We start from the raw sequence: 13,763 nt of genomic DNA, 5'->3' as shown, positions 1-13,763 counted from the left end.
ATGAAAAAAAACACAAAACAACAGGATTGAAATTTTCTTTATGAACCTATTTTTCATGGAGTTACAAAAATGTCCACTCAGCATGTATTTAAAACTCATCATCAGAAAGTGATATACCGTGTGAAAACTATGAAATAAAAACATTTTTCATGCACTAATCTGATGTTTTCTAACATTTTAACATACTTTAATGCTAGTTATTACTCACTTCATGGAGATAATATGCAAAAAGAACAACCTTTTTGATTAAGAAAACTTTTAAATTAACAATCTGATAACAATTAGAGTGAGATTGGGGGTAGGAGTGTATAAATTTTTAGTTCTTCCTACTCCTTTTTGAGCATGTATAATTTCATTTCATTTATTTTATTTATATATTTTTTTTCTTTTGTTTACTTATCAACCTTTTATGTACCAGTACTTATATTTTGTTGGTTGATTTTTGTTTTGATTTCACTGTTTACATATTCGAAATAAAGATTTCAATCAATCAATCAAAATTAGCAATTGATTTACACTCAAACATGTTACTGCAAATCAGGTTTATCAAGAACTGCAAAGTTACAGTAATGGTATGAATTGCAGTGTATGAGATGGTCCATAAGCGTCCACTGTGTTGGCTGATATGCAACTAAAACAACAAAATGCATGAATATACAACAGAACAGATGTAGAGTAGCTGTCCACTGTAGCGACCAGTACGCATGAAAGGGTTAAAATGTCAAATGCAGAGGACAATATTAAAGTAAACGGTGATAAATAACTATGGAAAGGTTATTTATGGAGAACAATTCATCTTAAATCACCACTTCAATGATGTGTCTATGATTCTGGGCATAGCAACATGATCAGCCATTGGGAGGCCACTGTATTCCAAAATGACTAATACAGCCCAAAATATCGGTCCTATCAACTTGCTGTTTTCATTAATCTCTTCCTTGACTAAAAATACATAAGTTTGCCTAACTGCAGCAGTCAGCTCTTCCCAGATTTTGTGTGATGCCTTAGACACACAGGCAGAGTCCACTTCCCTTTTGTAATATAGGATAAATTAAAAACATCCAAAAGTGTAAAATAATATGTAAACAATTAATATTTCAAGAGCAGTATTTCAAAATGGATGACTGAAGGGCTGTTATTATGACTTTTTACATAAAATCACTGTGCAATGATAATTATTCTCTAAGCTGTAGGACTGAGACCACTTCTTACACCCAAATACTCCACTTTAATATATGAAATGAAGTACCAGTACTAGTAGACGTGTGTACCTATTTGAACATATGCAGAGACTACTCCCATGCAGCCACTATTCTCTGAACTAACAACAACCCGTCAGTTTCAATGGTAACTCTCGGTGTTTTCCACCGGCTCCTTTAGGGGCTGAGGTTGGTCGTTGCTGAACATGAGTGTGGGCTCTCTGCTCATTGGCTCCACATGGGTCCAGCCGCCGTTCATGGGCGGGGCACTGGGTGGAGGACTCACAAATGGCCTCTTTGACTCCTGATGAGGAGGCGGGGTCAGGCAGAACTCCTCTTTCTGCTGCTGGTCCAGGTGTTTTAGGATGGTCTTTGACAGGAAGTGAGGGTCGTCTTCATGCTCATCTACAAAGGAAAACATGGTGTGTTATTCATATAGAAACACATGTTTAATTGCGTTAATGGTCAGCTCTAAGGCAATAATCTGTCTCTGATAAGGAGATGGTCATCTTAAAAAAGTTGCAGAGGTGACAACAGTACACACTTTACTCAGGTAGAAGTAGAAATAATAGTAAAAAGACTCAGATAAAAATAGAAATATAGATTCAACATCTTTAATGTATATAAATGGAGAGGAATACTTGCTCAGAACTATAAAAATGTGCGTTAAATCAAAATGTGCTCATGGTAATTAAATAAGCACTAAATCACAAAACTATAGATGTGTGTTTTGTTGTGTGTTTTATGTTTCATTTCATCTACTAAGTTGTTTTCATCTTTTTTTGCATTGTTTTTTTTTTAATGTTTTTCATAATTTTCATCCTGTTTTTACATTGTTTTTGTTTTGCTATGTGTTTTATGCCATTTTCTTTTTCTTTTTACTAATTACTCCACCAAATTTTTGTGTAGTTAATTGTTTAAAATAGGTTTTTCCTCCTTTGTGTTTTACATGTTATGTCTCGCCTGAGGTCAGTCTCGATATTAGGAAGGCACATTGATGCAATGATGCAATGATGCAATGCAAAAACAACTGACAATCCCAATCAAAGTCTTAAAAACAGTATATTTGATATTTGTGTTAAAATTCAGGAAGTCAAATTTTGTCAAAGAAATAAATGCTCAAGTAAAGTTCAGATAGGAAAGTTCATTAAAGTATTTGTACTTGTTACTTCCCATCTCTGCTAAGTTGTGATTATTTTAATAGTTAAACCTAAAAATAGAAATAATTTATGTGGCCAGTTGTCTTTCCCTGACCTCCTCCCTTCATTTCAGTCACACACTTTACAACACAAGGCCATTTTCACCAACAAAACCCTTTAATTGCAGAAGAATCCATAAAAACACAAATCCTGACTGTCAGACCTTGTTGTCAAGTAGATAATCTAAAAGCTGAAATCCCTCTAAAAGCAAGTGTGCGACTCATGTTGAGAGGCAGTTACAAAGTTCACACACTAACACACTTCCCCCTCCTGTTTTACCGTTGAGCAGGATGAGCTTGTAGCGGTTGCGGCACTCCAGTGAGTGCTCCAGTATATCCTGCAGGGTCCTGAAGAAGAGCAGGACCTGCTGCCGCCGCTCAGGATCCCCAAAACCAGCTGTTCTCTCATGGGACATGTTGTAGAGCGTCAGCAGAGGAGTCGCATACTCCACCACACACTCATGGACCTGCACACATACACACACACACACACACACACACACACACACACACACACACACACACGGACAGACACTTTAACAAAAAAGCAGTCGGATAATCCTTTAAAAGCTGGCTTTACAGTAGACCCAGACATGTTCAATGACTGTTTTTGACAGGTAGATGGCGCTGTTACTGTGCTTTGTTAGTTATCATCTTCTGCTCTGGTGAGTTCTCAGGTTGATCCAGGAGGTGGTACTGATGCTGTGCTGCAATCAAACTGTGTTAAGAATAGCACTGAGAGTAAAGTCTGCACTCTGGATCACTTATTTAGTCACGGAGCTGTTGTTGGTGGAGAAAAAGTAAATGGTCTGAATTTTTTATATACTGTTGGTTGAGAAATAGGTGTTAAGACTGATACATCTCCTCTGTCTGTCTAATACATATGAACTTCATTCCTTATTTCAGTATCACAACATGTTATTACCTCACCCCCTGAGGGGGAGGTAAGGGGTATTGTTTTTGGTTTGGTTTGTTTGTTAACACTCTAGCAGCAAAACTATTGGATGAATTCATAACAAACTGAGTTTATAGATTGAGAATAGATGTCATTACATTTTGGGAACAGTAGGTCAAGTTCAAATTTTTAAGAATTTTGTAAAATCTTTTTTTCTTCCCATTTACTTACAATGGGCAAAATTTCACATGTCTGTAGCAGCAAAACTATTGGTTGAATTCATACCAAATGGGTTTTTAGATTGCCAGTGACCCAGAATAGATGTGGTTACGTTTTGGGAAAAGTAGGTCAAAGTTAACATTTTTTATGAATTTTTTAAATCTTTTTTTCCCCATTTACTTATAATGAGCAAAATTTCCAATGTCTATAAAAACATCAATTTTGTTTCCATTTACTTCAGACTTGGCACATATATAGAGGCAATTGATATGCTGACATCAGCACATGCATAGACATGATGACATCAACTTGATCAAATCCAAAATAGGGTGCAATACGTGCGAGGGGCGGGGTTTGTTGTGCCTGGCACCACTTGTTTGTTTTATCTTCTAGTTGTGTTTTAGATGCTACTTATCCTATTATTATGTATCTGCTTTTAGTAGTTTTAGTATATCTTATATTTATTCTTATTTTTACTAGTTTTAGCATATCTTGTATTTTATCTATAACTTTGTACAGCACTTTGCTTTGTTTTAAATGTGATATATATACCTTGACCTTGGATAAAAGAGGTGCCAGGAAAGTATGAAGTATGAAATGAAGAAAATCCATCAAAAAATACTATGTCACATAATCTATCATATCTTTATTATTTTCAGATTTAATGGACCTGGCCTCTTCAAACATGTTACTGTTGCTTCACTGAATAGGGTCATATCTGAATAACGTAAATATTTTTATTCTAGGTTTCGATCCACAGTAACTAATCAGACTTCAGGTAGATATGTAGATGTAGCTGTTGCTCAAAGCTGTTTATTGTAAATAGGAATAAATTCACTTTGAATTTTGGTTAAATTTATACTGTTCCTAAACAGATTGTACCACAACGTCCAAACATGTAGAAAACTTTTTGTGAGGAAGAATTTTACTGAAAAAGTACAGGTAGGAAATACTGTAATCTGTCGAGGACAGCTCCACTTAATGTGGTAGGTTTTCATACAGATAACTCAGTATAGTTAGTCCTGTCATCACTTTATTTTTCAGCAGTTTTTACACTTTATCAAATTGTTTTTTCTGCTCATTTCTCATTCCATATCAATAAAAAAACATACATTACGACCTTTATTTCTTGTTTGTCAGTTGATGCCACAGGATATAACATGTTAGGTCTTGGTTGACCTGGGGAGGGTTGAATTAATTTGCATTAGAGATTTTAATCTTGAGATCTGAAATGACTCATAACTGAAATTTACAAAAACAATGACTCATTATAATGTCTTTTTTTTTTTTTACTTTTCCACTATTACCAAATCTCTTTTTTTTGGTCATTTTTGTCTTGTTTTGTCTTTTACGTTTTCATTTGTATGTTTTTTGTCTTTTCTGTATTATTATGTCTGTCTTCTCTGTTATTTTCAGATTGCCCCTTTTTTTTGTCTATTTACAACATTTTCCTCTTGTTTGTTTTCGGGATCTTGTTACATCTTTTATATAATTTTCATCTTGTGTCTTCCGCGTCATTTTTTATCCTGTTGCATGTTTTCAATGATTTGGCATTTTGCTAGATCTTTTACATTTCAACATAATTTACCCTCCTTTTCCAGGTTTTTCGTCTGTTTAGGTCTCATATTGTTTCCATCTAGAGTCTTTTGACTCATTTTCATCTTGTTACATCTTTTACATCACATTCAGTGGAATTATTTACATCTGATTTTCTCTCGTTTTATCTTCTTATCATCGCCGTCATATTTTTGCATCTTTTAGATAATTTTCCTCATTACATTTTTTACTTGTTTTTCATATTGTTGGGCCTTGCAAAATGTTTTTATCATGTTCTCATCTTGTTTTTATCTTTTACGCAATTTTCATCTCTTTATATCTTTCACATATTTCATATTTTTGTCATCATGTACATCAGTTGAATCCATTTCGACTAATTGTGACATTTTCTTTTATATTCCGCGTCATCTTTTAACATTTTTTTCATTTGTTTATTTATTTTTACATCACTGCCATCTTGTTGCATCTTGTAGTTTTACATCAGTTTCATCTGTCCATTTTCCTCTTGTTTTGTCTTCTATGTCTGTTTTTATCTTTTATATCTTGTATTTTCACCCTGTTATGTCTTTTCAATACTTATCTTGTTACATCCTTTACATTTTTTTGTCTTCTTACATCTCTGACCTCTCCTCCCCATTTTAACATGCTATTGCTGAGGTCTACATTCATAAACTCTTCCACTGTTTTAATCAGGAAAAATAACTCGTATATCATCTCATTGTTACATATTTTACTCTAAGTTTGGAAAGGCAGATCTAGTGTAAGAGTGAAACCGACTGATCAAGTATCCTATGGCCTAATAGTGCCATCATATTATCCTGGTAGTCACATTGAAACTACCGGCTATTTTTGGCTTCACATAAAACTGCTTTGCTTTGTACAGAGGTAATTCTGAGTACAATCAGTGTTAGATTTTCTACATCAAACACACTGAATATAGAGCACGATGACATGCTATCTTGAAATACAGAGTCTCTTGAGTCTGTCACTTTCTGCAACTCTCTCTCGCTGTCGAATTTAAGCTGTGGATCTTTACAAACGTGATCAAGGAGGAGAATATCAGCACACGGAGTCTTTCAACCCACACTGGCAATAAGACGACTGACACATCACACCGCAGCTCTTCACGCCTCATTTAATATCGACTCAGTGTGTTTCCTTGGCACGAAATGTAATGTGATATAGATTTCTGACAGTCTGATGAGTCCAGCATCACAGAGGAGTTTTCAATTAAACGTATGGTCTGTTTGTTATGGTTCCATCACACATTCTCACTCATTTTAGTTCAGGGGTCACATTCAGCCCAGTGTGATCTCAAGTGGGCCGGACCAGTAAAATAATAGCATAATAGCCTATGAATAATGCCAACTCCAAGTTTTTCTCTTTGTTTTAGTGCAATTAAAAACATGAAATTATGAAAATATTTACATTTATAAACTATCCTTTCACAAAAATGATGTGAATAACTTGAAGAAACTGAAATTTTGGATGAAAAACTAAGTGCAATTTTAATAATATTAGGGCTCAACTTATCATTTGTACACAAACATTTGGCAACGGGCACAATATTGTTAAAATTTTGGAGCTAAAATAGAACAATTTCTACAAAATTACATCTCAGTTTTTTATTAACACACCTTACAGATCACAGTGGATCTACAAATGTACAAAACATTCAGTAACAGGCAGAATATTGGTAAAATTGCACTTAATTTTTCTTTAGACATTTCAGGTTGATCATATTTGTTTATTGTTAAAGGATAGTTTGTCAATGTAAATATTTCATAGTGTAATGCTAATTTTTTCACATTATATCACATTAATTTTCACGTTGAAGAAAATATAGTTGACATTATTTGTAGGTTATTATGTTATTATTACCCCGGCCCCTGAAGGGGAGGCAGGGGGTATTGTTTTTGGTTCAGTTTGTTTGTTTGTTTGTTTACACTCTAGCAGCAAAACTATCAGTTGAATTCATACCAAATATGGTTTATAGATTGTCAGTGACCCAGCATAGCTGTCATTACATTTTGGGAACAATAGGTCAAAGTTCAAATTTTTTATGAATTTTTAAAATCTTTTTTTTCTCCCATGTACTTACGATGGACGAAATTTCAAATGTCTATGTAAACATTAATTTTGTCTCAATTTACTTCAAACTTGGCACATATATAGAGGTAATTGATATGCTGACATCAGCACATGCATAGACATGATGACATCAGCTGGATCGATGCCAAAATGAGCTACAATACGTGCGGGGGGCGGGGTTTGTTGTGCCTGTCACCACTTGTTTTACTTGAGATCTCATTGGTTTGTATGTGGAACCTGAACTAAAACAAGTTCAACATCCTCGACTGTTAATATCTTCAGTATCATTTTTGCACTTTTCAAATTCATTCCGCGGGCTGGACTGGAATCTGTGGAGGGCCAGTTTTGGTCCCTGGACTGTGTGTTTGACACCCCTGGTCTAAGTGATAGACTCTGTAGACCATCATGTGTCCCCACCTTCTTGTGTTCGTCCATCACTCTGTAGACGCTGTGCTTGTAGACGCGGCCCCGGACCCCGGCCCGGTCTATCTCATTGTTAGGGAGGTTGTCATAGAAACGGATCCTGTCGTCCTCCTCCTCCAGCTTGTGGGAGATTTTGGCATTGAGAGGCATGAGAATGAGGAGCTTCCTGGAGCCACGGCCCCCGAAGAGCTGAGTGGACCGATGGGTAGCACAGAACGTCTCAATGGAGCTTTCCAAATCTGGAAGTGGATGCACAAAAACACAGATTTATTACAGAGAACAAACACTGCCATTATGAATACATAAATACCTAAATAGTAAACCGTATTTATAAAATATATCTGGGTTTTTTTATTCCTGTATTTTCATGTGCTATCTGTTTATTTACTTGCTCATTTATTTCTCAGTCACCATAGTTTTAGATACATATACATAGACTGATGTCAGAGCTATGGAGCAAACCTTGGACCCCCAACAAAAAAACAAAAAATACGTGAATAACTAAAAATGGTGATCCTGTAATCTGAGAAATAATAAAATCAAAATAAGATTAAAATATAGAAATAACAACAAAAATAGCAAAAAAATTTAGAAGATGATAAATTATAAAAAAAATTCAAAATATTTTCACAGTTGAATCAAAATTATATTTACTAAAAATTGTATCTAAAAAATTGCAAACAAAAAATCAATGTATACAGTTAGAAATTTAAAAAAGATAAATAAATGAATAAATTATAAAATAAGTCAGCTTAGAAATACACAAATTAATAAATACTTGTGTAAACTTATCCTTATCTATTTTTTCATGGCATTAATTAATGTTTAATCTTATTTATTATAATGACATCTTTAGTCCTACATATAATTCATGTAAATCTTTAAATAAACTACTTTCTGAGGTTGTATGAAAAGCAGAAACTGTAGATCCATTTATTAAATTGATTTTCCAGTTCAGGGAAATTCTACTGCCTTTAGAATGAACCATAGAATAAAAGTCAGACGGTCATGCTGTGTGTGATTCAGTGTTACTGACATGGCAGCACCAGGCGGAGGTAGCCCAGGTAGAAGGACCAGGCCAGGCCGTGGGCCACGTTCATCCTCCTCCCCTCGCAGATGTCTGACACCTCCACCTCTGACGGACCCTGCACAGCAACCACAGAAACAGGGATGTCACAGCAGCCCCACCTCCTGAACGCCTGCAGCCACAGGAAAGGGCATCCCCGCACCCAGGAAGCCCTTCACTTCAACGGATGGACGCAGGTATTTTTAGATGGAGAAGAACAGGGCAGAGTAAAGTAAAGGGTCCTGCTAATGCTGGATGGTTTTCATTAAGGCCAATCCCATTTCACCCCTTACCCCTACCCCTCCATTTTGCGTGCTCACGTGAAGGGGTAGGAGTGTCCTGATTTTTGATGAGTCGGAGGGGAAGGGCTAAAGGGGGAGGGCTGTTTGGCTCTCAAAATGGAGATATTTCAGGATCACACTACAAACAGAGGGGTATGATAAATTTCCCATAATTCTGTTCGAATCATCAGCAAGATGGAGGTAAACATAGTGAAAAAGTGCAGCGGTGTGATGAAAGAAACACACAAGTGTACGTATTTTCTTTGTAAATAACTTAATGATTTGATCGACTGTTTAATGCGGTTTCAATGTGTTATAGAAAGCATTTCTGAGGTTTGGTGGTTGATAACTGCAAAAAGGCGCCCAAAGTCCATACAACAGATAGTTGCAGCTGCTGACAGCATGGTGAATTATTTCGCAAACAAAGTTGTCACATCTGTTTATAACGTCATCGATGGCTGCTGATGGCATAACAGGTCTCGAAGGGTTGCCTCAATTTCATAGGGCAACGTTTCAACCCTTACCCGTTGCAACTCCATTTCTAGGGGTAGTGCCAAGTGCAAGAGCCAAGGGGTAGGGGAAGGACCAAGGGGGAGGGGTGAAGATGAGAACTGGGAATGGGCGTGGGAGTGTTATCTACTGAGCATATTTTGTACTATAGTTACCTTCTGCTTTCAATTCCTTACTCCAGCATTTCTATAAAAACTCAAGGAACTTTGAACCAAACTTCATCATGTCATCAGCAGGTGGTGCTGTAGGCTACATTTAACATGGCTCTGATAAACAGAAGAAGAAGCAGAAATCTGATGTTGTTTTCCATATCTGTCTTTTTTCACAGATGAGACAAAGGAATAATTCAGTTTTTTTGTCATCTTTTGAACCAAACCTGTTTTTTCAACCTATATCAAACTATCTGATGATGAAGATGCAGGAACCAGCTGATCAGTCATGTGACTTTAAAAAGCACCAGATCAGAATTTACTCCAAAAAGGTGTTTCCATTTCCTCTAAGTACATTTATTCTTCAGGGAAAAGGTCAAAAACCATGTAACTGAAAAAAGTTATAAAATGTGCAAAGTTTTTAAAAATTTGCATTTTTCCTTAACATTTTCTGAAGTAAAATTCCAAAAGTTTAATATGTTTATGGGACCGCATCGATTGTAATCTAAGCCAGGTTCTATTACTGTGATGAAAAAAAAAAAAATCAGAAGTCATTCAGAATATATCAATACTAATATAAGCATCAAAAGTCAAAATTTTCAGGAAATACATAATATTTTGTTGAGTTTTTGGGAGAATGTATCATTTTTACAAAACCAAGCACATTTTACATACTACAACAAAAACTGCAGAACATATATCATTATTTTGGAATATTATCATAGGTTACTAAGATATTATTTTGATTTGCGGGTTTATTTTCAGCCTAGTCCCAGAAAAGTGTATATATCCATTTTAGGTTTTGTGTGGTTGATGTAACATTCACAGACCATACTGGATAAAAATATATGTTGGATTTGTTAAGACAGAAGAGGAAAAGGACAAAACCTGTGAATACCACAGGAGGTGTTTGTGTTTGGCATGTGGACCTCACCAGGATTCCTATGGTTCTGAACAGTGTATAGAGGACTGAGGTGAGGACGAGGAGTTTCCAGCACTGTTCTTGGTTTGGCAGAGAATGTCCAACCAGGTAGAGCAGAAGGCCTGCCAGTCCTGCAGCCAGCAGGGGCTTTCCCCCAAAACCACAGGCAGGCAGCATGTGACTGAGCAGCCTTCGGCCTCGATACCTGCACAAATGCACCACGCATGAGCACACACTGTTACACCGGTGCACAGGAAGGTTATTATGGTGGACAGACTGTAGAATTCAACAGAAAATGGGTCAGACACATACAGAGAGGATAACAACTACAGTAATCTATCTGAGTAGATTTAGAGTTGTAAAATATTCATTAAAATCTGTTCACAACAGTAATTTTACAAATAATGTTTATGTCCACTCACTGTTCACAAGAAATTGTGTAAATAGCTAATAAAAAAATGAATTCAATGCATCAGTACCATGTGGTAGCAAATTTTTTATTCATCAAAGTATCATTAAACCTTATATTTACTCATGAAATTTAAAAAAAAAAAAAAAAATCAACAAAATTAAGGCAAAATCAGTAAAAATAAATAAAAATTTGGAAGTAACCTGACTGTTTTGTCATTAAAGTCAGCTCAGTATTATGTGGTTTAGACTTTTTCTACTAAAACTTGTGAAAATACAATCAGTAAATGGTTTAATTCTGATTAATTCAACCTATTATTTGTCAAAGATACATGTACCTTTATTTTATTGGTCTAATCAACAAAAAATAAATCACACAGAGATAATTAAAAATACCTACATTTGAACCATTTACTCCCTTTGATTCTCAGCCAGTTCCACCTTCTGTCCACTTACCTTGTGTTTGCATGGAACAGCATTTCCTCTGCCAGCAGACACACTCCATGCAGCAGAGGGCCAAGGGTCAGGATGAGTATCGCCATGGCAACCCAACCACATAACCTTTTCGGAGAAAGCGCCCCAGCAATTCCCAGTGCAACGGCAGTCAGTCCCAGAGCACATACTTTTGGTAAATTCCCACGAGGCCTCGGGATGAGTTCATCCTGTTCTCTGAGACTCTGCATCTGTGAAGGAAATGAAGCTGCTTAAACCTCAGAACAACATCATGACAATCACTGTTAGCGCTGAAATCACAATCTCAACCATCAATAGCAGTGGTGCCTTAATGCAACAGGCTGAGCTTTGTCTAACTGCCTGAGGGTGGTTGCCTCTGAAACCTATAGAACTGCCCTGTTCCACCACATTCTAATTTAGGATCAGGTTACATGGTGTCATTGAGAGGTGTGGCAAGATGCAAAGAATACTGTGAAGTCACAAAATACAGTAAAAGTGATTTAGATTTCTATATTTCATCAGAGTTGACATCAAAAACCAAAGAATTTGCTAAGATCTTGATGTTGTGACACCTGTACAGTAAATGTGTTCTACTTTCATTTATCAAAATGTGAAAGTAGAAGCATTTGAAACGTGATACCTATGCAATTACACGTATTTAAACAGGAAACATTATCATGGTTATATTTCCCCACAACCTACCTTTAATGTTACGTTTCTTTTCCACATCTTTATTTCTTAAAGAACATTTTTAGTACATACACAGAAAACTTAGAAACTGAGACATGACAAGTAACAAATGAGAAGGACCGTAAATGATAAAACAATATAAATTACAGACATTATCTCCATATCACAATTATGGTAAGAGGTTACCTGAAGCCTACAGTGGGCTTGAGAGTCTGGTTTCGACTGCCTCTATATGTAAAGTGTCATGAGATAACTTTTCTTATGATTTGGCGATATATAAATAAAATTTAATTGATTGATTGTTTGAGTAGAAAAGGAAGAAGCTTGGCTGGAATATGAAACCAAAGATGACAGAGAAGGACCAATATGTTCCCAAGTCTCAAACTTTATCCACAGAGGAGTGAGATGTAGTCTTTTTAATACACTACATCAGGGGTTCCCAAAGCGGGGTACATGTACTCCCAGGGGGTACTTGAAATGTTTTTGGAAAAATACATTAAATAAGTCAAGTACCAAATACAAAATGAGAATAAATGCTGAAATATAAAACACAATAAATACATTCATATAATAGTTTTGTTGTCAATCATCTTGTTTAAGCTTTGGTAACATTTTAAGAACATTTGTGTTTTATATTATTCAAAATGAGTTTATTTGAGTAGCTCAGTAATTATTTTTTGTTGATGAAAGGTTCATTTATTAATTAATGACCAATTTATGTATTTTTTTATCAATGAAAGATGGCACTTTTCAGTTTATATTTTGCACACAAAATTTACTTAATTTTTTTTTTTTTTAATTTTTAACACATTACAGTTAAATATATGTTGTTGTTGTTTTTTTTTTACAAAGTTTTGAAAACATAAACAGACACCTTTGACACAGAAACAAATTTTGCCAATTCTTTTTCAAACAAAAATGCTGAACTGAGAGTTGGGATACTTGGCTAAACCAGTATATTTCAGGGGGTTCTCCACTGTAAAAAGTTTGAGAACCACTGCACTACATTATGAAACAAGGCAGTTTTGTTTTTTTTTTTTTTGCGGGGGGGGGGGGGGGGGGGGGGGTGTAGATTTTTTTTTTGGAGTGATTTTCAAACCCAAAAGTGCTACGTATTGTTGTGAGCAGCAAAAGTCAGTGGATTGAGAAGGATCTTATGTTTGATATAAGACCAACAAGGATCCACATATAGTTAAACAGTATACAGTCACATCTCTTTTTTAACAATAGTGCATATTACTGTATATGTATGTATATTAAACCTCTATGAAATCTGTACGGATGAACTCTATTAAAGTATCTTATCAAAGCCGATAAAGATGTAATATCAGTGTATAAAGACTCACCGTGGCGTGTTCGTTTTGATCCACAGAGGAGGTTTTCCTTTGTCTTCTCTCTTTATGCTGTGACAGTCATTCCCTCCCTTTTGGCGCTCCTCCTCAGACATCATCACTTTCAGTTTTGATTTCTGTTTGTTTGCTCACTGCCTGATTTCCCAGGACAACGAAGTATTGATGTGAAAAAAAAGGGAGGGAAGATTTATGAGGGAGGAAGTGTTCGGGTTCTTTTTTAAAACGTGTGGAAAAACCTGTTCTTTTTCAACAGAACTCGAGCTGTTTTGTTTTTTCTTTCCATAAATGACGTGTTATTTTTTGTTTGTGATGTGATTTTGAGGTAAATGCTGAAGCTGCAGTAAATGTGG

The 13,763-nt window shown here is 35.7% G+C and overlaps 1 protein-coding gene across 1 annotated transcript; it reads right to left on the bottom strand.

The window, feature by feature from the left end:
* Positions 1–652: 652 nt before the first annotated feature.
* Positions 653–13,471, bottom strand: sting1 (stimulator of interferon response cGAMP interactor 1). The gene is made up of 7 exons (XM_030145131.1): positions 13,408–13,471; positions 11,375–11,601; positions 10,523–10,715; positions 8,619–8,727; positions 7,577–7,821; positions 2,678–2,864; positions 653–1,604 (listed from the first exon to the last, which is right to left on the bottom strand). Exons 2-7 carry the CDS (start codon positions 11,599–11,601, stop codon positions 1,342–1,344), a joined length of 1,224 nt encoding a protein of 407 aa, XP_030000991.1. The 5' UTR covers positions 13,408–13,471; the 3' UTR covers positions 653–1,341.
* Positions 13,472–13,763: the final 292 nt, after the last annotated feature.

This window comes from Sphaeramia orbicularis, chromosome 10 (genome assembly GCF_902148855.1).
Source record: "Sphaeramia orbicularis chromosome 10, fSphaOr1.1, whole genome shotgun sequence".
NCBI classification, from domain to species: Eukaryota; Metazoa; Chordata; class Actinopteri; order Kurtiformes; family Apogonidae; genus Sphaeramia; species Sphaeramia orbicularis.
This window is presented reverse-complemented; position numbering and strand designations above follow the sequence as displayed.